Below are 26870 nucleotides of genomic sequence, written 5' to 3'. Positions count from 1 at the left end.
GTCAAATCGTCCAACCCATGCTAGCATGGAAAGCGGACGTTAAACGATGATGATGATGATGATGATGATATATATATATTTATAAACATAATTAAGGGATCAGCAAGCATTTGCTTCACCATATACCGAAGTTCAGAAATAGCAGCTAAAAAAGCTGAGACTTTAAAGTTTAAATGGTTAGTTTTCATTGTTTTTTCTTCTTGTTTTTGCCTTTGTGAGTTACAAGTAATGCTATCTGTTGGAGTCTCAGCTTTTTTAGCTGCTATTTCTGAACTTCGGTATATGGTGAAGCAAATTCTTGCTGATCCCTTAATTATGTTTATAAATGTATGGGAACTTTTAAATAGGTTCTCCACCGATAATGGTGCTTACATACCGAAGGGCTTGGTAAAAATTATTAATTGTTGATTTATTAATAAATTAATAAATTGATAAATCTTTACCCTTTTAATTTGTAATTATATATATATATATATACACACACACATACAAATATATATATAGTCTGTATATATATATATAATATATATATGTGTGTGTGTGTGTGATAGGCTTCTTCTAATTTCTGCCTTCCAAATCCTCTCATAAGTCTTTGGTCTTCCTAGGGCTATAGTAGAAGACAAAGGTATTTGCTTCACGTGCCAAGCTGAGAGATTGAACTTGAGACCATAGAGTTAGGAAGCAAGCTTCTTAACCACAGTTGCGCCTGCGTGTGTGTGTTAGAGTGTGTGAAAGAGATAGAGAAAGAGAAAGCTTGGTACAGAAACACAAATTTTGATACATTTGTCATGATGTCTTCTACAAGAAGCCTGTACTTCTACTGACATTGCAATGTACAACAATGTTTTAAAGAAATGTATTCAGCTTTTGATGAGCAAAATTAAGCTGGATGTGAGGAGAACTCAATTAAAAATGGAATATCCATTTTGTGTTCTATGAGAAGCTATTTAAAGCAAGTTATATTAACTGTCTCTAGCAAGGACAGGTCAATTGTTTGACCTCAGCTTTCATAGTAAGCTGTGCAATTTCCTGCTGGAAGTCATAAGCAACAATGATTGATTTATTCTTAAAGAGATGAAGACAATACTTTGGTGTAGGCATAGCTATGGGTTAAGAAGTTTGTTTTTCAACCTCGTGGTTTCAAGTTCAGTTCTATGTTGGGCCAACAAATGCCTAGTAAATGGATTTAGTTGGTAGAAACTGAAAGAAATACATTGTGTGTGTGTGTGAGGTTTGTGCCTTGTCTTGATATTATGCAATAGCTGTATGTAAATGAGCATCACCGTCATATAAGCAGTATCCTTGATTTCCAATCGTCCATGGGAATGTGTATGGTCAGGGGAAATATTACCTTGCTTGGAAAGAGTTGAGTGTTAACAACAAAAAGGGTATCCATCCAATGGAAAATCTTTCTTGATGAATTCTGGAACTTCTTGTTAACAGAACTTGAATGTGAAGAAACTCTTTTGAATATAAGTTTAAAAACATGAGTGTAAGAGCTATATGCGTTGAGCAATTTAGCTTCCTTTCAAAACTTCTCAGAATATTTCCAAAAGCTGATGGTATCCCAGAGTTGTCTCCCCTGCCTTCCATGGCTAGAATTAATGATCTTTCTCTTGTTACTACTTGTGTAATTGCAATTAATCAATAATTCATTTTACAGTACATTAAGTATGTTAGAATGTATTTCACTATTTGTCTTTGATGCAGTAGGCATCCCTAGATCCCTTCATCACTAACTTAAATTTATTTTGTGAATCAAGTATACACACACTCACAAATATATCTAATGATATGCATATATTATGGCACTGCTTTTTAACCAAATAAACATCAAAGTTTCAAAACTTTCACATATTTTTTTGTTGTGTTAACTATTATGGATTGCTCATTAACAATCAATTCATTAATAGCTTTTATTGCATTTTAATTATCTTTCAAACAATAAGATTAATTTGACAATGATAAGATCCAGTAAAAAAACAAACAAACAAACAAAAACAAAGAGTTGTCATCAAGAGTAAATTTGTCATTGGTTTTATTGTTAATAATTGAAAATACAACATGTCTGAAAAATGAGATTAAACTTTGTGGTTTAATTCTGTATAAGAATGTTGCACTTGCCCCAGTAATTTAGTTGGATATCTTTGTGATGGTGTGTGAATGAAAAAGAAAGAAGGAAAGAAAGAGAGGGAGTGAATAAATACAAGTGCCCCCTGCTAATGGGAGATCATTAAGTTAGTAGTAATCTAGTCATTGGATGTGGCAGAATGTTCATGTTGACCAGTCTATTGTGAAACTACTGATATTGAACTTAGTCTAACTTAACACATGGCTGCATCTCTCCCCTGTCCCCCTGTCCTTCTCTGTCTATGAGTATGTCCATTTGAGATCTGTATGTTCTTTGTTACTCTTCTTATAAATGGTGATTGGCTTAATTAAAGCTTGACTGATTTTCAGTCAATGATTTGGGATTTGTTTGAATGTTTTGCTGACACCAATGAAAGAATTTGATGTGAAGTTGATGGGCATCATTGGTTAGATTTTTCATGATGCCATTACTCAGCTGGAAATATCCTCTTTTGTCATCTATTAAAAGAATCCAGGTTCGAATTCTAATGGAAACCCTCCCACAATGTTTTCTAATTGCTAAACGATGATGATGAACTTTAAAAGACCAGGATTTTGTTTGAATATATATTATTATCAAATATATTAATACACCAAAAATTCTAATGTTTCTGGAAGCAGTGATGCCGTTTTCCTGATGAAACATCTTGCAAGTTGTATGTAACCTTTGAAATGGAAGATAAACATTAAGAATCTTATGATTGATCTTTAGAGAAAGTATTTTATGTGTTTTTGTTGTACATTGGGAAGCAGACCTGGAGTAGAGAGAGCATGTCATTGATGAGGTCATAAATAGCAAGAAAAGTATTTTGACAAACCCAGCTTATTGACTGATTGATCGAACAATCAATTAGTTAATTGGTTAAATAGTTAACCAAGTGACTAACAATAATAATAAAAGAAGTGAAACAGAACCAGCAAATATATTTATTAGTGGCATAATGACCCTCCCAAGGTACAAGAAAATCTATTTCAGCTCACATGAAAGATCTTGCCAACCAAATACAAAAATATAATGTGTTAGGATAGATAAAAGAAATAGGGTAAATGAGTTTATCAGGAACTTTCAGGCTCATAAGGTCAGAGCTTATCTTACATTCCATGGCGTATAAGCAGCTGAGAGATTACAAGAGTCTCTGGTATCGTTAAATATCTTATTTTTGGGTTGTGTACACTATACTAGACAAGATTTGAACTTGGAGCCTTTATTTCCAAATTAAGGTTAATAACGATCATTCTGGTGAATCTGTGAGAGTTTTTTTTTTTCACATCCAGGTGTAGGAGTGGCTGTGTGGTAAGTAGCTTGCTTACAAACCACATGGTTCTGGGTTCAGTCCCACTGTGTGGCGCCCTGGGCAAGTGTCTCCTACTATAGCCTTGGGCCGACCAAAGCCTTGTGAGTGGATTTGGTAGACAGAAACTGAAAGAAGCCCATCATATATATGTATGTATATATATATATATATATATATATATATATATATATATATATATATATATATATATATATATATATGTATGTATGTATACATATGTGTGTATAGGTTTGTGTGTCTGTGTTTGTCCCCCCAACATCACTTGACAACCGATGCTGGTGTGTTTACGTTCCTGTAACTTAGCGGTTCGGCAAAAGAGACCGACAGAATAAGTACTAGGCTTACAAAGTATAAGTCCTAGAGTCGATTTGCTTGACTAAAGGCGGTGCTCCAGCATGGCCGCAGTCAAATGACTGAAACAAGTAAGAGTAAGAGTATCCTGTTCAAGTAACAGTGAATGGTGCCGCTAAAGAAGTAATGGCTTATGTCTCTTGTTTCCAACGGTGAAAGTTAAGATGATTTAAACCATTCTCGATAGTTCTCATACTTATCAAAAGGTTTCTCTTGTTTGGGTTCAAAGGAAAGTCAAGGATACTATGTCAGGTGAAATAGCAGGGTGAAGGGTTTTATCAAAAGAGTCAGCAATGCTAAACTGAAAACCCTTAATAAGGTTCCCTTCAACCAATAGGTTTGATGGATGACTAATGCCTTGTTGAATTCATCCATTCTTGTAGACAGGTACTGGTCTTTTGCCACCCTCTACACACCAGGGTGGGACCCTAGAATGGTGTTGCCACTTTAGTCACTGATGGCTTGACCGTTAAATAGGTAGTACTCGTTTACAGGATTATTTTGAACAGCAAATCATTTTTAAATGACCTGACACTCAATAACTTATCAGGAATCTCTATAACATTGAGACTGTCACAGGGTTCTGTACTAAGTCCCTTGCTATTCATGTTATACATAAACAATTTGCCTCAAGAAATCACCTCCCCTCTGCTGTGTGTGTCTTGTCCTCTGTCACCACTTTATAACCAGTGTTGGTGTGTTTATATCCCCGTAACTAAGAGGTTGATAGCATAAGTACCATGCTTTTAAAAAATATGAACAGGGGTCAATTTGTTTGACTAAAATTCTTTAGGATGGTGTCCCAGAATGGCTACAGTGTCATGAATGAAACAAGTAAAAGATAAAAGATACAATTTTATTTTTTGTAAATACTAAATCTCAGTTTATTGTTTGTGAAAGCTGGTCTCAAGGCAATATCAACGGAGAGATTTTTGTTTTAGTTCCAGTCAACACTGAAAATACTGATTTGCACAATTATGCTGTGGCAAATGATAGAAGGGTCTCCACTGCTAATTTCAACAACATTAAAAATTCAGCAGGAAAACCAAACCAAAAAGCATTTAACCCTTTCATTACCGTATTTCTTTTGAGATGTTCTGTGTTTCTTTCAGTTAATTTTAAATATAATGAAGAATTTAGTACAATAACTTAGTTATCATTAAGCTAGTGTTAGGAACATAAATTGTGACTAAGGTTTTATTTCAAAACTTATGAAAACAAAACATTTGTACTACAGAGTCAGAGGCGGTTTCAGCCAGGCTAGTACCAAACAGGTTAAGGTTTCATAAAAAATTCAAGAATGAAGGTGTAAAGAATTGCCAAGTGGTTAGGATGTTCCACTCATGATCATAAGATCATGGTTTCAACTCCCAGACCAGGTGGTGTGTTGTGCTCTGAATTAAAACACTTCATTTCACATTGCTCCAGTCTGGTCAGCTATAAATGAGTTCTAGCAATAGACAGGAAGTTGACCCTGTGATTGTCTGGCATCCCATCCAAGGGAAGAGTTGTAATCTCAGTTACTTATCTGCTATGGAAAGTGGGTTAAATTTTGACCTTAGGAGACCCAAGGCTCAAGACAAACTATGAAAATTCAAGCCTCTGGTTTGAATCACTTGAAAATTCTGCATATTCTTCTTAAGCTTTTAACAGCTAATGTTTTATGTACTCTACTTCTGCATGAGTCTTGGATCCAGACACTCCAAATAATCAATTACTATTTGCTAAATCAAATCAAAATTCATTGTTTTAAAGCCATGTCCAAAGAAAAACATCACAAGCTGGGATCAATACAAAAACCTCATGTTAAATACATCACCTACAGAGATAGGAATACCAAAAGACAGAATGGCAGCTGAATGGTTCCTTTCCTTAGAAAAGGTAAGATATGCTAAAGTCTTAGCAATACCATGGACAAAAAAATTGCAGAATATCCTAACTGTAGATAGGGTTGATACCAGAATATTCAGTATCTAAAGCTATCCTTACACTATAACCCTTCTCCTACTCCTACAATGAATGTCTATCCTCCCACTCCTACAATGTGTGATCCTTCACCCATCTTTACAGTGTGTACTTCTTCACCTAGCCCTACAGTGTGCTCCTCCTATCCCTACAATATGTGCCTTTCTCCCAGCCCAACGATGCATGCCCCTTCACCCAACCCTACAATGTGTGCACCCTTTCTCCCAGTTCTACAATGTGTGCACCCTCTTCTCCTAGCCTTACAATGTGAGCACATTTTTTCCGTCTACAATGCGCGTTCCTAACCCTACAATGTATGTACCCTTTTCCCAGCCCGACAATTTACGTCCCTTTAACAATTTTCTCTAGTCATCCCCCTCTTTACACAAGCTGACAAATTATTAATTCGGTCCCAATAATCTATAGAAACAGAATCATACATATCACTGATAAATCATTTGTTATCTGGAAAATTTTTGAATGTTAAGCCCTGTCTAACTCAGCCCGTTCTCCGTCCTTTCTTCCAGAAGTGATTCCTCACCTGATTTCTTTCATTACTGAGATTTCGTCATTTTAGTTGGATTAAGAAATTTTGCGTAAATTGTTTAGAATTAGTACAGCGCCTTCAGATTTTAGTTCCAGAGGCAATTTCCTAGTTTGTCCCATGAGTTGCGTCGATCCTGCCTGTAGACTATAAAAAATACTGGAAACACAACGTGACATACAATACCTGAACAGTTAGCATTCCTGAATAGCGTGCCTAATAGCAATAACAAAACGCTGACAAAAATAAGTTATAATCATGCAACCAAAGATTGACTAAAGGCAGTACGTAGCTATAACCGCTGACCCGTGGATTACGACTGAATATATCACCTTCTATAAAGACCTGACAACTAGGAAGTCAAACTGAATAAGTAGACAGAAGGTGCACACAAAAGATTAACATATTCCGATAGGACACTCAAGATGCGAATGGAATTATAACAGAAGGAAACTTAATAATAACGGCATAATATCCCGCATTCCTTTGCTTACTTATAAACTGATTAGAGATGATGTAGAGACTGGAAATTCCTTTGTCTTCTTGTTTTGTTCTTTTATCAGTCAAGTTCCGTATCCCACTTTTTTGCATTCCATTCACATTAGATAGTATTGGGATCTTTCCATTCAACTTCCCCGTTCTTATTTAAAAAGAAAAAAAAAAGAATAACATTTTTCACACACATATATATATATTCGTTTTTTTTATGTATGAAATATAACATAATAATAATTTCTTTTTTCTTTTGTGTGTCATTTGTCATGTCAAAAGATACGAAAAATCAAATTTAGTTGTTAGACCGACCTATTCCATAAGAAGCCTTCATATCGGACCGTCTTCGGAATATATTGCTATTAACGGAATATGGTCCTAGCCTCAGCTAGCACCAGTCACATAGTCTCTCCTTGTGACACGTTAATCTGCAGACGTGATTACGTAACACGACTAAGGTTCCTTTCACACCAAATCCCCACCTAATTTGCAACCCCCTATTATAATCTTAAAAATTATCTACTGTTGCCATAGAAACAACTAACTTTCCATGATAAGTCGCTTAAATTCGTATCGAAAGTTATTTCAGTTAAACTTTATTGATATCCGTATCTGTTGACTTACTTCACAGTTATTTTTAGCTTATTTCTCTAAAATGTTATGATTGGATGATATCAACCCAAACTCGGCTGTTGACGGGAATCAATTACCTTCACCATAATTTGCCAAGTTAAATGTCAAAATAAGACAAAGATAAACACTTTGACTTAGAGTCCAATTATATTCCGAATTAATAAATATAATTTCATTTTTAATTAGTTTTTTAAAGCGGGGAGGAAATATATTAAGAAGTTTAATTGAATTAAAAAAAAAACTACGCCATGTATTGTCGAATATCTTGCTGTAAAATGTAAACTTTATCCTGATGGTCCATCGCTGTGACTGGCAGGTGTGTGTGTATTAATGTTATTAACATCGTGGGGTCAATATTTTAGGCATTTACTGACTTCCTCTGATAGTCTTACTTAAATTGCTCCCTTTTTGGTTCTTGTCTCTGTTTTTTTATTTCTCACCTGGACTGTACCCGATAAAAGCAAATGATGAAACGGAGACAAAAAGGTAAACGTTTCGCTTCGTCTCTTTTAAGTTTGTCGTGTGTGTGTCTCTCTCTCTCTCTCTCTCTCTCTCTCTATATATATATATATATATATATATATACACAATACACATACCCACACATACATAATTACATACTTACACACACACACTATATATATATATATATATATATATATATATATATATATATATCCCGTCCTGATTGTGTATTTTTAATTTAATATATATCATACATAGGATGAATTATTTATTTCATAACATACATAATAGGTTTATTATTCAAAGTTGTTGCCAGAACAAAGAGGAAAAAAAATTATGGAGCTACGTTAGTTATTAAAAAGATGTTTGAAATGTTTATATCATTGAAGAATAGAAACAAATGAAGCCTTAGAAGAAAATCGAAAATCGTTTTTACATTTTCAATATTTACAGCAAATTTTGGAAAAATATGTAGATTATGTAATATTTATTTATTAAATGATCATCGTAAACGGTAGTAGCCGATTGTTTCCTGATTACTTATACATCCATGTATGTTTATTATATATACACGGGTCTATAGTGTTTGCATAAGCGTATACTTTAATCGCCTTATTACTGAAATTGTTTTAATTATCATATTGTTTGTTAATTAAATGAAAACAAAATTGTATTCTTCTTTATCGATCTTAAAAGTTTTTTTTTTTTCTTGTCTCATGTCTAGTTTCACTTCTTTGTATCGCTGTGGTCCGATGACTAAATTGATAATTCTGATTTGTGGGAGTAATTGGCAAATAGCAAGAATGTTTCGATGTTTCTAAACTATAAATTCATTAATTAGATTTGGCAATGACCGGAAAAATCATTGACTCAATAAGAAATATAAAAAAAATAACAGAGGTACTTAAATGTTTAATCTTTATCGAATAGATTTATTCTTATCCTTACTAGTTACGATATTTGGTTATATCTAAACTATATTTTGTTATTAATTAGGAATATTAACTCACGATTATTCCACACTTAGTTTACAATCGGCTTTTCTCATCAAAGATTCTCAAGATATTCAGCTGGAAATTTTTATGTATATTATTAACAACATAGGAGAGGCATGAGCACCATCACCCTTCATTTTCTTTACAAATTTATTTGTTCGTTCATGTGCAAGGAACCCTCTTTCTATAGTTTTTATTCATGAGTATATTTGTTACTTAATTTCCGTGTGAAAACCCTGTTTTACTGATCTTCCACATGATTTAACTGAAATGAAAACAACCACACTTGCTACTGAAGACATTCATATAACATGCTGTTAGGACAAACCACTTCCTTCTTTGTTAGTAAATACATTCTATTAATAAACTCCGTATCTTACAATATTTCGTTGTTTTACCATTTTGTATATCGTAAATACGGTTACATCAGCATAGGTCTTTAAACAACTATCTGGTAATAGAGTATTCAATGATCTAACTTTGTTTCCAGCCATGCAACCATTTGGCACGCAATATGAAAACCATAATACAACGTGTCTTTCATGTTCCTTAGTCGAAAAAGTCATATTAAATTACTCTAATATCAAACGATTTTAGTCTGTAATTCAAATTCAAAACGAACAGAAACAAAAACATTATTTTCCATTTCGCTTGAGTAATTCTTGCGACAGAACAAAAGGAAACGTGTTTATGTTTTCGACATGGCATATTGATTTTGTTTTTGTTTTTTAATTTATGAATAAGATAACCAAACCATTGAAACGACTACCTAATACACTTGCTTGCTCCGGATAATGACTTAATCTTAATCCAGCACATCTAAAGTTTTGGTTCTTTGTCAATTTGCCAGAAATTTTCTTTCGCTTTAGTTCTATCCATTGTTTTAACCGAGTAAACATTAATCAGGTCTTCTTACACATTCGCTCTCTTGATATTGAACAAAGCCACTTATCAAATGGCACTGCTATTTCGTGCTCACTATTATTAATTTGGATTTCTATTTTTTTTCTCTGTTTACCTTTAGTCGTTTGGCATTTAGCCTATTTTTCTGAATTCGTAATTATTCCTGCAGCTCTTCGACAAATTCAGTAAAACGATTCGGATGTTAGCATATGAAAATTCCCAAGTTCATCCAGTTTTGTCCATTCTGTGTTCTTAAATTCATTCTGGGTTTATTGTTTCAAGAATTAAGATATGTGAACTGCTGAGAGGGAAAAAATTAATCAAAAGTTATAGTAATTCTCTAATCTAATCAATTATTGGAAGTGGACGACAATATCTTGGAATAAAAATCTTCAGGTTTGGAATAAGTTTAGGACTTTTCTTCTAAAGATAAGATATTAATCTCTCGGCAGAGTTCTAGAATAGCTGTCCTATGGAACTTCCTGGGAAAAGGGTTTCTTTGTATTTCATTTTTTAGTATTACTGTGTTTAATATGTGAAGGCGCGTGGCCTAGTGGTTACGGTGTTGCATTCACATCATCAAATCGTAGTTTCGATTCGAAGACGGGTGGTGCGTTGTGTTTTTAAAGCAAAACACTTCAGTTCACGTTACCCCAGTTTAGTCGGGTGTAAATGAGTTCCTGCAATAACTAGGAAGTTAACCCCGTGAACGTCTGACATCCTGTTCAGTGCAGTGTTGTAATTTCAGTCACAGAGTTAAGCTCTGGCTCACGACAGACCTAAGTCCAATGTGTAAATTACAATTCGGAAAATTGTTTTTTTTTATTCTGTTTTGTCAAAAATTTCAATTGTTTACGTTTTTGCCCCTCCCTTCCGTACCCGCTTCCCTTCCCCATGGGGCATGAAACTTCGGGAGACATTTACTCCAAAACTCTGACAATCTTTTATTGAGCAGCCATGTATCTCCTGTACAGTAAGAAAACCTGTTCTGACCCCTTTCTTCATACATTTAACCCCCATCATCGTCTTGAAACTAACTCCTTCTCAACTGTAGCCTTCGCTCAGTCAAAGGCAGTCCTGTGAGCTACATAACAACCTCACCAGTGCTTGTGCCACAAAAATGGTACCCAGAACATTCTGTAAAGTCGTTGATGTTAGGAAGGGCATCCAGCCATAAAAATCATGCCAAAGCAAATGTTGGAACAAGACACATAATTCACTGGATTCTGTAAAATCGTCCAACCCAAGCTGGCATGGAAAATGGACTTTAAATGATGATGGTGATCATCATCATCATCATAAAAGATTAAGATGTGTATATCAGAAACATGTTACATGATAGTGAGAATTGAGTTATAAAGGTGAAAGACTAGCATTGGTCGGATAGGAATCGGTTGAGAATTTGAGTGTAGTGGAACATTAAAAGCACCATCTGAGCATGATTGTTGTCAGGGCCACTGACTCCCCTGCTGGTGGCATGTAAAAAGCACCTTTCGAGCGTGATCATTGCCAGCGTCACCTTACTGGCACGTGAAAAACAACATTCGAGTGTGGTTGTTGCCAGTACCGCCTGACTGGCCCTTGTGCTGGTGGCACATAAAAAGCACCCACTGCAGTCTTGGATTGGTTGGCATTAGGAAAGGCATCCAGCTGTAGAAACTTTGTCAGATCAGATTGAAGCCTGGTGCAGCCTTCTGGCTCGCCAGTCCTCGGTCAAACTGTCCAACCCATGCCAGCATGAAAAGCAGACGTTAAACGATGACGACGACGATGATGATGATGGCCATGGAAGGAGTTAGTTTTAAGAAACATTCGACAATGCTCGGGAAAAGTGACTAATGAAAATGGATGATGTTTGTTTGGTGGTGATTAAAGTCATGGATATCAACCAAAGCATTTTTACATTTCTTAGATTTGATATATGTGAAGTAGGTTCAGTGAAGGGTAAACATCAAGGAAGAGATAGTAGTACAAAATATGTAATTCACACCAATATATAAACAACCATATGATTGTTATATTTTATGTCATAAGATACACAGGGGATCTGTCTGGCTAAGGTTTAATATAAAAATACAAATGTGAATTATTTCAAAGAACTCCACTATACTGCCACTTCTGATAATCAGCTCTTGTACAAAGAAACTTGGTTTTCTCATCAGGGTCAACAGATAGTTGTTGATATTTCACTAATTTGTCTCACAGTGGAATATTGTACTCATATGTGGGATCACAACACTATCTCTACTCACTAACTTTGATTATACAACATAAAAGCTAATTGGCGTGATGTAAATTTATTCACTGAAATGCATAAGTGAGGCCCACTTACTGATCCCCAATGTCTATGAATTCTTTTCCTATTCATCTTCATCATCATCATCATTTAATGTCTGTCTTTCATGACTTTCTGGCATGCGCTACATGGTTCAACAGGACTGCATCAAGCCCTAAAGTCAGCTCTAGTATGGTTTCTGTAACTGGATATCCTTTCTAATGCCTACCACTTTAGAGTATACCAGGTGCTTTTTCCTTAGCACCAGCACTAGTGAGTTTGTCAATTAACTTGCAAGACAAAAGATGGAGGTATTGTAGAAAGAGAGAGAGAGAGCTGGCTTTATATCTGGTGTTGAGAGGTTGAAGTATGATAAGACGACAAGAACAGTTCAAACTAGATAAGTTTTAAAAAACTCTCCCAATTCACCAACTTCCACATCTCTGCTGTCCCCTTATCTGTATGTTACCTCTCCCCTTCCCTTTTATTATTAACTCATGAAATATTAATATACAACCCTTCATACTAAAGGCTGCTTCATTGAAGAACTTTCTTCTCTCCCAAAACACTAGTCTTCAAGTTTTCAAAGCTATTTCACTTATACCTTCACTTCATTAACTCTAAACTTTGTAAGATAAAGATCACATCGTATTTGATTAACTTCTCAAACATTGTTCATTGTTAGTAAGCTATCATGTGTTATGCCAGATCTGTCTAAGCAACAGTCATAATCATCTGCACCAGTGTTCATACATACCACCAATAACACATACTAGTGTTAATATATACTAGTATATTCTTTACTCTAGGCACAAGGCCCGAAATTTTTGGGGAAGATGCCAGCCAATTAGATCGACCCCAGTATGCAACTGGTGCTTAATTTATCAACCCCGAAAGGATAAAAGGCAAAGTGGACCTAGTCGGAATTTGAACTCAGAATGTAAAGACAGACGAAATACCGCTAAGCATTTCGCCCGGTGTGCTAACGATTCTGCCAGCTCACCGCCTTTTATATACTAGTATATTGCCAGGTGAAATGCTAAGTGACATTTCATCTGTCTTTACATTCTGAGTTCAAATTCCACCGAAGTCGACTTTGCCTTTCTCCTTTTGGGATCAATAAATTAAGTACCAGTTATGCACTGGGGTTGATGTAATCAACTTAATCCCTTTGTCTGTTCTTGTTTGTCCCCTCTATGTTTAACCCCCCCCCCCACTGTGGGCAATAAAGAAATAAATATATACTAGCATTACCATCACGTCATTTAAACCTTGCGCTCCCTACAGAGCATAGGCCATCAGTGACCCTTCTCCAATTGGGGCTGTCTTTCTCCCAGATCTTGTTCATTTTGAATTGTCATTGTTTGCTTGTGTAACTTTGATTTTTTTTTTTTCTAGGTAGGGGTGTTGGCCTTATAAAACCCATTTTTACCTGTAGGCAGAGGTGATCCATTTTAGTCTGGTCTTTACCTTTCACCTGTCTGTCAGGAGCCTGGGGTAAACAACCCACCACCCTGCAACAAGGACTGGACCTTACAGTGGCAGTATTATGATGTACCAGCATTACTACATTCTAGTATTAACATGTACCAGTGTTTATATATGGGAACGTGCATAGCTTAGTGGTTAGGGTGTTGGACTTGTTATCACAAGATTGTGGTTTCAATTCCTGGACCAGACAGTGTGTTGTGTTTTTGAGCAAAAATTTCATTTCATGTTGCTCCAGTCCACTCTGCTGGAAAAAATTAGTAATCCTGCGATGGACCAGCATCCTGTCCGGTGGGACACACCAGGGAAACCAGGAAACTGGCCCTGTAAGTCTGTATGACTTGGAAAGGATCTTATTATTATTTTTAGTGTTTATATACGCCAGTGTTCATGTTGATTGATGTGAAATTTAAACTATATTTTTTTTCTGTTTTTTTTTTTTTTTGTCTGTCATCATTTTAATGATTTCTTACCTTGCAGATGTTCAACTCAATTGATCATACCAAGAAAAATCAATTTTTAGAACAAACCAAGGCTGCCAGAGAAGAACGAGCATTTGAGCGAAGGAGAGACAATGCTGCCATTAAAATTCAAGTAAATATATATTTATCTATCTGTATGTCTATCTGTCTATCTACCTATATTTCTATCTTTCTGTCTATCTATCTATCTATCTATCTATCTATCTATCTATCTATCTATCTATCCATCTACACACACATACACACAATGTGCAAACATCGAAAACTATATTTATAGTAATCAAAAGCTTAATTGATAACTCATTTTGTGAAGGAATTTGGTTGAGAGGAAACTGCTGGAAGCCCATTGTATATGTGTGTATATTAATTGCTAGCTAGCACATAGTATTTTGTTTTGCAACCACAATATATTACAAAGCATATTAAAGGTTTACAAGTCAATATTGTGCCGTGCTTTTGTGTTACAGTGCAATGTCCTCATTTTAAAGTTTATTTCTACAGAAAGCACCATCCAAACGTGGCTGATGCCATGTCGCCTTGACTGGCTTCCATGCTTGTGGCACATAAAAAGCACCATCCAATCGTGGTTGATGCCAGTCCCACTGGCCCCTTGTAAAAAGCATCCACTACACTCTCAGAGTGGCTGGCGTTAGGAAGGGCATCCAGCTGTAGAAACACTGCCAGATCAGTTTGATGCCTAGTGCAGCCTCCTGACTTCCCAGACCCCATTTGAACCGTCCAACTCATGCCAGCATGGAAAACGGATGTCAAACGACGACGATGATGATGATGATGATGATTTTCTATAGAATTTAGAGCCAGCACTGAAAGTCATGATATTTCATACTCAAATACATTTATATAAACAATGCAATCCAAGATAGCAAAAACTGGTAATGCTTGTTCTTTCATCAGTAGCAGTAGTTGATGGGTTGGATGTCTTGCTGGTGGAAGAGCAATAACTCTTGAAATATGCATAAACACCCATAATATGTTTTTTATATCTTTGATCGCATTGTTTACATAAATGCGTGTGTGGGTGTGAGTGCATTGCTGTCTCCTTACTTTGACTTCTTGTGATAGCTGCAAATAAGCCTCACCGTTATACAAACAGTGTCATTCATTTCTAATCTTAAAACAAAACGTGCAAGCCAAGTAAGATCGTTGCCAGTGCCCCTGGACTGGTTCTTGTGCAGGTGGCACATGAGATGCACCATTTTGAGCGTGGCCGTTGCCAGTACCGCCTGACTGGCTCCCGTAGGATTTTCGAGCGAGATCGTTGCCAGTGCCCCTGGACTGGCTTGTGCGGGTGGCACATAAAAGACACCATTTCGTGCGTGGCCGTTTTCGTGCGGGTGACACGTAAAAGCACCCACTACACTCTCTGAGTGGTTGGCGTTAGGAAGGGCATCCAGCTGTAGAAACTCTGCCAAATTAGATTGGAGCCTGGTGTTGCCATCCGGTTTCACCAGTCCTCAGTCAAATCGTCCAACCTATGCTAGCATGGAAAGCGGATGTTAAACGATGATGATGATGATGATGATGTGTCTGATCATGAGGAAATATATTACCTTACTTGGGAGCAGGTAAGGATTGGCAACAAGAAGGGCATCTAGCTGTAGAAAATCTGCCTCAATGAATTCTACCTGACCCATGTGAGCATGAAAAAGTGGATCTTAAATATACATTACATTTTCATAATAAACACAATTACATTTTCCCATTTGCTTAATAAATATTTCTTTAGTACAGCCTTATTAGTTCACACTTAATACAATGAAACATTATTAGGTTGCTCTTAATTGAATGTGGCCTTCAAATACATAATGGTTCACTTCACCCTGCCTCTGCTATACCATCCAAGTAAAACATTATCCTCAAAATAAACAAATATATAAACATTTTAATTCTGACTTTGTCTAACAATGGTTGTAATTCTAGACTAATTTCTTAATTTAATTTCGTTTTTTTTTCCTTTCTTTTCTTTTAACAACTGTTTCAGCAAATTTAAACCATTTAAAGAACTAGTTTGTTGCTAAGTCAAAGAGTTACTCACTCTTCTATTAAGCCATGGAGTGACTAACACATATTAGATTCATGCAGTTACTAATCATCATCATCATCATTTAATGTCCGTTTTCCATGCTGGCATGGGTTGGATGGTTTGACAGGAGTTGATAAGGCTGGGGACTGCACCAGGGCCCATCATCTGCTTTGATAATGCTTCTACATTTGGCTGTCCTTCTTAATGCCAACCACTTTACAAAGTGTGCTGGGTGCTTTTTATGTGACACCAGCACCAAGTGTCTTTTACTATAGCCCCAGGCTGATGAAAGCCTTATGAATGGATTTGGTAGACAGAAACTAAAAGAGATCCATTGTGTGTATGTGTGTGTGTGTGTCCCCTCTTGACTTGACATCACATAATTATGGTAAATGAATGTCATTAATTTCCAATATTCTGTGAAGCATGTTTGGGCATAGGGAGATATTGTCTTGATTGGAAAGACAAGGAGGGCATCCAGCTGTAGGAAATAACTTCTTTAATAAATTCTATCCAACCCATGCAGACATGGGAAAGTGAATGTTAAAATGATGATGATGATGATGATGTAGTGCCATATGTAATATCATGATTCAATGTTTGTTAACATTTCTTATTGTTTAAATAAACATGAATTAAATTGATTTTGTTGTGTTTAAATGAAATTATTTCTCCATTTACAGTCTTTGTTTAGAGGTCATGTTTGCCGGGTCAAACTACAAACACAAGTTCGGTAAGTTGAAATATCCTTAATTCTTGAATTATACAATAAAGTTAGTCTTCATTTCTTTAATGGTTCTGGTCAGTAAATCATTTATGCTAATACACAATATTATTTATGGCTGCATGAGAAGATGAAAATGATCACATTAACAATTATGTATGCTTCCATATTTTTTATTACTCAGAACAGTTGTGTCTACATAAGTACAACAATTATTTGAATAAAACAGCATCCATGAGATGGTTATTGTGACAGTTAATAGTTTTCATTGCTTAAGATATTTTACTTTTTTATATGGAAATTGTTCATAGTAGGAAGGGCATCCAGCCGTAGAAACCATGTCAAATCTGACAGTAGAACTCAACATAGCCTTGCTGCTTGCCAGATCCTGTCAAACCGTCCAACCATCCAACCCATGTCAGCTTAGAAAATAGACGTTCAATGATGATGATGATAATGTTGAGAATAAGTAAAAAGGAACACTTTATCACAAAACTGACTGGTAGAGTTCTATGTAGAACTTAAAGTTGTTCTGCTCAGGAATTCAGTCTTCCAGCTTTTATAATATTCTGTCAAAACTCCTAGAACTTTCAGCAGAACTATTTGGTTGGAAAATTCATGAAATTTACACAAATTTGCAATCATGGAAAAGTGAATGTTAAAACAATGATTATGATTATATTTATTTGTTTCATATGATAATGTTTGTATGTTTTACCCAGCATCACTCTATTGTATTTATTATTGTTGGTATTTTATTTACAGGCAGGAGTTGGATTTACTTCTTCAAATACCCCAGACTATGGATATTGAATATAATCCAAAACAACGACCAGGTGAGCTAAATGTATGAGTTTTTAATAATTTATATTTTGGTATGCCAAAGTATATATTTCATTCACAGCATCCAACAGAGTTTATCTAAAAATATCTACTTAACTTCCTAAGAAGACATTTGATCCAGAGAACAGGAAATGAATTCCAATCTTGTTTTTAATTTAAAAAATTTCACTTTTTGTTATCTATAAAAAGAGCATTTCAAGTCTCAAATAATTTCAAAACAGCTGCCCTAGTCTGTTGTTCCTGCCTTGTCCTGTGCCCTTTCTTTTGATCACAGTGTTAATATTAGCCCTTTGGCATTTAAGTTAGTCATATCCAGTCCAAATATTCTACCTGTTTTATACTCAAACTGGTCAGGTTTGGCCTCTCACAACTATCCTACAATTTCATTCTACCAAGAAACTATTACATCATTGAAGTCTCACGGCTACAAGATAATGCATGATTAATTCAAAACAATGAGAATAAATAAATATTACATTTGACAGAGTAATCTGAATGCTAAACAGTATTTCATATGAAGACATTAACATTAATGATTTTCAGTTGTTTTCTTGATTAAATATCATTCGTTTGATGTCTTAATTATCTATTTTTGTGTTTCATTTCAGTGCTGGAACTTTTCTCTGCCTTAAAGAAGTTTCTGTTTGTCTTTAATATCAAAGAAGACAAAAGGGTAATTATTCCACTAAATATTGGAATTTCTCTTTAACCAATTATATTAAACTGTTTCCATTGATTTGGTCAGGAAAATTAGAGTCTTGCCCCAGGTCAGCCCTAAATGATCCCAGGCATAATGTATCCAGAGACAGATTATTTAGTGTGTCTGGACATGTCAATGTCCCTCTTACAACTCTCTTAATGTTTACTTTTCCTTCTTTTTGTGTTTTAATCTGTGTACTCTGCATGTACTTCTTTGCTTTCATTGATGTCTTTCTCTACTTGATTTGTATATCTGCTTTCCGTTCTTTCTTTTACCCTTTTCCAATAAGTTTGCAGTGCACCTGAGCACTGTAGACAATTAGTTCATTATTATTATTATTAAAGAGGGTGAGCTGGCAGAATCGTCAGCATGCTAGGCTAAATGCTTAGCAGCATTTTGTCCATTTTTATGTTCCAAGTTCAAATTCCGCTGACATTGACTTTGCCTTTCATCCTTTTGGGGTTGATAAATTAAGTACCAATTAAACACTGGGGTCGATGTAATCAATTTACCTGCTCCCCCGAAATTGCTGGCCTTGTGCCAAAATTATTATTATTATTGAGTGATAGAGTAGCACATTCCATCAAAATGACTCTTGGGTACAAACATTCAAAGCTCAATATACCCTGATTACCCGTCTGATAAGGGTACACCAGGCATATGCATCACAACCCTATGTGCACAATATAGTGACCTCATATCAAGATAGACAGCACATGACTTTTTATGAGGCCGAGTAGCCCATCCTGCTCATAAGGGTTGTTTAAGGATTATTATCATTATTATTATTACGGTAACGAGCTGGCAGAATCATTAGTGTGCCTGATAAAATGCTTAGCGACATTTTTTCCAGCTCTTTACGTTCTGAGTTCAAATGCTGCTGGAGTCAACTTGGTCTTTTATCCCATCAGGGTTGATAAAATAAGTACCAGTTGAGCACTGGAGTCAATGTAATTGACTAGCCTTCTCCTGCCAAATTTTGGGCCTTGTGCCTATAGTAAAAAGTATTATCATTATTATTTTAGGGTAGTAGAATGTGATTTGAGGGAGATTTGGCTGTTATCTCTTGCACGTTGATCAACTCTGTATAAATTTCGTTGATGGCTCAGGACAGTTTCTGTGTAAGATTCTGATGGTGTTATAGAATCCTCTTGGACCATAACTAGAGGTTCAATCTAATAATTTTAATTAAAGGAATTACTCTGTTCCAAATCGTTGAACAAAGACTCTTGCCTCATGTGTTGCGAAGTGGAACCAAGTCCTGGACTGTGAAGTTGTAAAAGAAACTTCTTAAGGTGGCGAGCTGGCAGAAACGTTAGCATGCCAGGCAAAATGCTTAGCAGTATTTCGTCTGCTGCTACGTTCTGAGTTCAAATTCTGCCGAGGTCGACTTTGCCTTTCATCCTTTCGGAGTCGATAAATTAAGTACCAGTTACGCACTGGGGTCGATGTAATCGACTTAATCCCTTTGTCTGTCCTTGTTTGTCCCCTCTGTGTGTAGCCCCTTGTGGACAATAAAGAAATAAGAAACTTCTTAACCTCACATCCATGCCTGCTTCAGTTTAAATCAATTGATTTTAATTCGAACCTCTTGTTGATATTCAAAAATATCTTTCCTTTTTTTTCTGTTGTTGTTTTGCAGAGGTACGAGTATGTATGCCGTTACCTTCTTCTCAGTGTACAGTCTGAGAACACAAAAGTAAGTCTCCTTTCATGATTCTGAAATTTCCACCTATTTTTTGGTGTATGTATTACCACATATCACCTCCTCCTTACTCCCCCATGACCCATTCCTATTTTCCTTACATTACCCCCAAACCTAGACTCGTCATTGCCCACACCTCTATGTCCCCCATTCACTGCTTTCACTTCTGTCTTCATCTCTACCATCTGTCCCTTTTCTTTCTCACTCTCACAAATTTACCTTCCCACCCTTTCTCATCCACTGCCCCTATTTTCTCATATGCTCACCTCGTTCCTCAAACATATTCCCCAATATCTCATTCCCACCATCGTTTCTCCTTTTCCAGCCGGGATAGCCATGTCTCTGCTCTGCAGTAACACACCTGTTCCTGTTCGTCTTTCATTCTTTAGCCTTTCAATACCTGGCACAAAACCACCTTCCTCAATACTGCACCCCCACCACTGCCAAGGGGTTTTGTGCTGCAAGTTACTTGGTGATCTCACAAAAAAAGCACTCAATACACTCTGTAAAGTGGTTGGCATTAGGAAGGGCATCCAGCCACGGAAACCTTGCCGAAGCAGACGTTGGAGACTAAATGCAGCTCTCAGGTTAACTGGATCCTGTTCAAGGTGATAGGTAGTAATTGTGTTCTTAATAAATTCTCAGGTTTATTTGTTTGAACTACAATTAATTGAGAAGTGGATGTTAAAACATTGTGAAGCTAATAAACTGTGTTCTTAGTCTTATATTATTTTTATGTTAATTATTTGAGTTTATTTTTTTATTTTTCAGACATCGTATGTTGCCATGTCAATGCAAAAACAACATGTGCTTTCCTGGATCCAACAACTGAAAACTGTGTTGTGGAATTGTTGTGTGTGTCTCAAGTATCTCAAGGTAATTTATTTCTAAATTTTATTTCCTGGCTGTTTGGTTAAGTAGTTTGCTTTTATGACCATATGGTTTCAGGTTCAGTCCCACCTTGGGTAAATGCCTTCTACAATAATCCCCAGCTTGTGAGTGGAATTGGTAGGCTCATACCCCTTTTCTCTAATTACATATTTCTCTTCCCGCTACCATTCATTTTTGCCTCTCCTCCTATAAAGAGGCTGGCAAGTGAAGAGAGATGAAAGGGTTTTGAAGTCACTTTAGTTGTCTTGACATAACTGACCTCTCCAACACTGGTGTTACTAGTGCTGCTGCATGAAAGCTCATACATATGTGCATGTGTATGTGTGCATTTGTGTGAGTGTGTACGCATGCATGTGCATATGCAAATGTTAACATTCCATGACTTTGCTTGTCATCATCTGAGCAAAATGGCAAATATTATTGGACAGAATGAACAAATTAAACAATTAATACAGGAGAAATGGATGAAGGTAGAGTGGACAGGGAACCGTTGTTGGTCCAATGCAGCCTTGTGTGTGTGTGTGTACAGTTTTAAAATTAAATTTTTGTTTTTCATTTCAGCCAGAAAATCACCGTGATAACCAAGCAATTGTGGTTCATTTACGTATGCTAATTACTTTCACATGTATTGGTTCTTGGGGTATAGTGAAAGGAAAGACTGGTAACTATTTATTTCCTGTTATTTTGACATTATTGCAAAGGAATCTATCTGATGCTCTACTGATTCTACCATTTGGCTGCCTTACTTTCTATATTAGTTCTTTATTGGTGAACTTCATTGATGACCATTCAGAATGTAGCTCTTTATTGTGTTGAGTCTTTGTTATGCTTCCTGTACTGTTTAATTCTGCCATGTCTATTAGACATAGACCCCCCCCCCCCTACTCTTACATGCATACATTAAAGAAATATTTATTAAACACGTGGAAAAATGCAATTATGTTTATTATGAAGATGTAATTGTAAATATTAACCCTTTTGTTACTCTATTTTTCACCAAATGCACTGCCTTTGTCTCAATTAATATTGAAAATAATGAAGAGTTTAGTAAAATAACTTTGTCATTATTAAATTGGTGTTTGGAACATAAATTACCATGAAATATTGATGGAAAACACAGATAAGGAAATAATTTTATTCTCAAATGCAGGAGAATGTTAATAATGTAACATGAACAGCGGTTGCTGACAGATTTTTCTTCAAAATATGGAGAGTTTCTCCTGTTCCTGCTATTTTATTAGCATTCTCCTGCATTTGAGAATAAAATTATTTCCTTATATGTGTTTTCCATCAATATCTCAACGCTTCTAAAGCAAACTTTGATTGATGGAAGGTTTTAACATAGACCACTTTAAAACAGGAAGTTTACATCAGATGACAAGGGTCAGTCTTGGGCAGTTTGGTATTAAAAGTGTTAGTTTGTATTTCATGCTGAATTTATTATTGGTAAGGGGCCTCTGAAAAAGGTCTCAGGGAGTAGTAGCATCTCTGCCTTCCTGAGCTAGTTTTCCACCATATTTCTCGAGACCACTTATATCTAGAAACTGAGGTTGGGGGTAAGCAAGGGCATGCTTATGTAGGAAATCCAGCTCCAAAAACGCCTCATGATACCAAAGAAGAATGGGCACCAGCCAGCCCAGAGGTTGGGGTGGGCTGCACCTGTCTACCTCGGTTGCTATGGCATTGAGGTAGATCCAGCTACCCCTGTTAATGGGGACAAAACCTGGATTTAAAACATTGTATGATGATGATGATGATGATGATGATGATGATTTTACTTTGTTTTTGTTTGTTTTTTTTGTCTTCAGGTGAGGCACTTAAGCCTGGACTTAATCAGCTTTGTAATAACATCATGGGGTTTCTGAATAGCAAAGGTTTCTATAGTGTTATACAGGTAGGTTGTAAGAATTGATTTTTTTTTTATCTTTTATCTTTTACTTGTTTCAGCCATTAAACTGTTGCCATGCTGGGGCACCACCTTGAAGGAATTTAGTCAAATGAATTGATCTCAAAACTAAAGTTTTCAAACGTGGTACTTATTCTATTGGTCTGTTTTGCTGAACCACTAAGTTATGGGCCCGTAAACACACCAATATATATATATAAAAACTGCATTTTAGTCTTTAATGAATTTAAACTGTGGCAATTAGGTCCATGTGTGTCTTTACTAAGGTTAATAATTATTCATTGAACTATGAAGAATGATGGAAGTGTGGAATACAATAATCCTTTGACTATTGCGATAGGTGAAAATCTGCAAAGTAGGAACAGTATTGTACTGTATATTCTTTTTGATTATTTTCATAATTTGTATATATTTATTTTATTATAAATGCAAAACAACACCACGGAGGAATCAACGTAAGCTTAAATAATAAACTGTGATAGGTGAACCGCATTATGGTGAGGGATTACTATAGTTTTAAAATCCTTTTATAGTTTCAATTTAATTTCCGCAACAGTTGAATCTTTTTCTCTCTGTTCCAGGTTCTTCTTACTCGAGGTCTTGCTCGGTCCAAACCAGTCTTCAGCAATACATCACTCACAGCTGTTATCACTATAGCACTTCGGTAAGAAGATCTTCTGTTTTGTTTAAAACTATTTCATTATGGCATTAGGAATGGCATCCTGCTGTAGAAACCATATGATGATGACAGTAGGAGTTGACAGTTGTATAAATAAGTGCTGGACAATCTAAATGAAAGGAATCTACACAGGAGAAAACTTAGCAATGACTTTGCGACATCTGATTGCAGGTGGCTGAATCTCACAAACAAGATGACAAAGGACCAAAACATGTTGGGGTGCTGTGCTGGAGAAGACCATGCAAGCATGGGAAAAATGGACCTCAGATTATGATGATATTAGCCTAAGTTTTTCATAACTTGTATTTGTGGAAGACTACAAACAAACGACCCCACTTGTATGACAGTTCTGTCCCACTGCCTGGCACCATGGGCAAATGTCTTCAACTGTAGCTTTGGGCCAACCAAAACCTGTGTCCTTCATTTTCAATCTTCTGTAAAAACATGTCTGGTCATGGGGAAATCTTACCTTGCTTGGAAAACATGTGAGTGTTGGTGATAGGAAAGGTTTCCAGCTATAGAAAATTCTCAACAATTTCTATCTGGCCTGTGCAAACATGGACATGGAAAGTGAATGATGACGATGATAATGATTATATATATATATATTTAAAGGCAGATAAACACATGTAGATTTGATGAGTATAGTTACATGAAATACAAAATATACAAGAGGTTTTTATGTAACAGTTGTATCTTAACACCTGTTTCGGGTGAACCATAGCATATTCCTTGACTATTACATAATAAAGAACCATAATGTAGGTGTATGAAATAACATGAGTTCCTAAAGAGCTATGAGGCAAAGCCATGTTACCCTCATCAGAGCAGTGTGGCTTAAAGCATTTTTCACAACAGTGTACATACAAGTGTGAATATGATTAAGAAGTTTGAGTGTCTTCTACTATGGACCCAGGCCATCCAAACCCTTGTGAGTGGATTTGGTTGACAGAAACTAAAAGAAGCCTGTCGCGTGTGTGTATAAAAGTTTGTATATATGTGTCTATGTGTTTGTGTCTCCCTGTCATGATATCACCTAATAACTGTGAATGAGTATCATCATCATACAAGCATCCTTCATTTCCAATCTTCCATGAAAACGTGTAGTAGAAACAGGTGAGGGTTGGTGACAGCAAGGGCATCCACCTATAGAAAGGCTGCTTCAACAAATTCTGTCTGACCTATGCATGCATGGAAAGATGAATGTTAAAATGATGATGGTATATATGTATATATACGTCCAACCCATGCCAGCATGGAAAACGGACGTAAAACGATGATGATGATGATGATATATGTGTTTATGTATGCACACACATACACACACACACACATGTATGTATTTTGTTACAAAACTACTTTATGCTAATACTCAAAGCTTTATGATTTCAGACCACTGTTGGCATCCAACTTTTCTGAGAACCTTATGACTATGTTTCTCCTCCATATTCTGTCTGTTCCTGCAGTTATCTATCACATCAATACACATTCTCAAGAGGTAAGCACATTTATTTCATATACGAGATCCCATACAATGTAATGTGCAATGAGCTCAAATAGAAGACAACTCAGGAGGGTCACGTTTTAATAAATGTATTAGTTTAATACTTAAAAAGCAGGGGAAGTATTTTGACGTTCAGCTGATAGTCCTTAACCAGACAAAAAAAAAACTAAGAAGAATGAGGAATGGTGATGAGAAAAATCGCCACTTTTTATCATTCTTTTATTTCTTCTGATGAAGGCCTATCATCTGGAAATGTTAAGACTCATTTTTTTCCAATGAAGTGTGCTAGCTCCATTTCTTACAAGCCTACACCTGTCCTCAGCAGTCACAGCCCATGTTTCACTGTTGTGTAGCATAGCTGTTTGCACACAGGCATCATACGGTCTGCCTTTCACTCTGAGAGAGAGGCCCTTTGTTGCCAACAGGGGTAGGAGCTCTCTGAACTTTGCCTAGTCTATTCGTATCCTCATAGCTATGCTCTTGAAGCATCCACCTCCACTACTGACTTGGTCACCTAGGTAACAGAAGCTATCTACTACCTCTGGCTTATTTGTGTGTATATGTATGTCTTTTGCTGAATGCTAAGTTTCAGGGATGTAAACAGACCAACACTGGTTGTCAAGTGGTAGTGGGGGACTGGGGGACAAACACAAAAGACACATACACACACTCTCACACAATGAGTTTCTACACAATCTACCAAATTCACTCACAAGACATTGGTTGGCCTTGAGCTTTAATAGAAAAGCTTGAGAAGACCTGTTGAGTCAAGTTAAACCAAAATCGTAGCTGTGGCCAGTGCCCTCTTACTAGTTTCTGTGCCTGTGGCATGTAAAAAGCACTATCCAAATGTGATCGATGCCAGGGCCGCCTGACTGACTCCTGTGCTGGCGGCATGTAAAAAGCACCATCCAAGCGTGGCTGATGCCAGTACCCTCTGACTGGCTCCCATGCTGGTGGCACATAAAAAGCTCTATCCGAATATGATCAATTCCAGGCCCACCTGACTGGCTCCTGTGCTGGTGGCACATAAAAGCACCCACTACATTCTGCTGAGTGGTTGTTGTTAGGAAAGGCATCCAGTTGTAGAAACCTTGCCAGATCAGATTGGAGCCTGGTACAGTTTCCTGGCTTGCCAGTTCCCAGTCAAATCATCCAACCCATGCCAGCATGGAAAACGGATGTTAAACAATGATGATGATGATGAATCTGTCAAAATTCATCATCATATTCTACAAGACAAAAAAGGACGTTTAAGAACAACAGACACACTGACAATGTACTTGTTAACCTTTATCATCAAAACGTTTGTTACATGATTTTGTTTAAAAAATCCTTTTGCTTTTCTCTTGCAGTGTATGAACACATTAGTAACACATCGTATCTTTAAACGATGTCTTGATTTATTAACCAATGAACAAAGTACTCGCATAGTGTTCAATTCATTAGAAGGAAACTATGCTCTGTGCCTTTTAGGTGAGTGTTTCAAATAAAACTTATATATTTCTGTTAAATTCAAATTATGATATACGTAAACAAACAAACGAAGTTTGCTTTTTAGAAGCGTTGAGATGTCTTAGAAAGTTAAAGAAGTGATTTTTAAATTATATATTCCTGGATAGATTTTACACAGGATGAGACTAAATATTGGGTTGTCCAGAAAGTTTGTGCCAATTTATAGTAGCTTACCTTTCGACGTATTTGCCATGAAACCACCTCAATTCTGGGAAGAGGGTATTTTCAAGTTAAAGGAAAGATGGAGACGCATTGTGCAACAAAATGGTTGATTAAAAATGTAATGGCAAGTATTTATTGACCTTTTTCTTTCCTTTAAA

At 36.3% G+C, this 26870-nt stretch overlaps 1 protein-coding gene across 2 annotated transcripts in view; it reads left to right on the top strand.

Moving 5' to 3' along the window:
• The first annotated feature begins 6518 nt into the window (after positions 1-6518).
• LOC106880100 (ubiquitin-protein ligase E3B) overlaps positions 6519-26870 on the top strand; it is a 54085-nt gene continuing 33733 nt past the window's right edge. The window contains exons 1-12 of one of the 2 annotated variants that reach the window (XM_052975268.1): positions 6519-7917; positions 14038-14151; positions 16767-16816; positions 17573-17643; positions 18259-18323; positions 19993-20049; positions 20827-20931; positions 21508-21607; positions 22755-22840; positions 23434-23516; positions 24924-25029; positions 26391-26511. In XM_052975268.1, coding sequence (XP_052831228.1) covers positions 14038-14151; positions 16767-16816; positions 17573-17643; positions 18259-18323; positions 19993-20049; positions 20827-20931; positions 21508-21607; positions 22755-22840; positions 23434-23516; positions 24924-25029; positions 26391-26511 — 958 coding nt within the window. In that variant the 5' untranslated portion in view covers positions 6519-7917. The remainder of the gene's footprint in view (positions 7918-14037; positions 14152-16766; positions 16817-17572; positions 17644-18258; positions 18324-19992; positions 20050-20826; positions 20932-21507; positions 21608-22754; positions 22841-23433; positions 23517-24923; positions 25030-26390; positions 26512-26870) is intronic. The other variant, XM_014929916.2, reaches the window with a different exon arrangement.

This window comes from Octopus bimaculoides, chromosome 1, assembly GCF_001194135.2.
Source record: "Octopus bimaculoides isolate UCB-OBI-ISO-001 chromosome 1, ASM119413v2, whole genome shotgun sequence".
Taxonomy (NCBI): Eukaryota; Metazoa; Mollusca; class Cephalopoda; order Octopoda; family Octopodidae; genus Octopus; species Octopus bimaculoides.
This window is presented reverse-complemented; position numbering and strand designations above follow the sequence as displayed.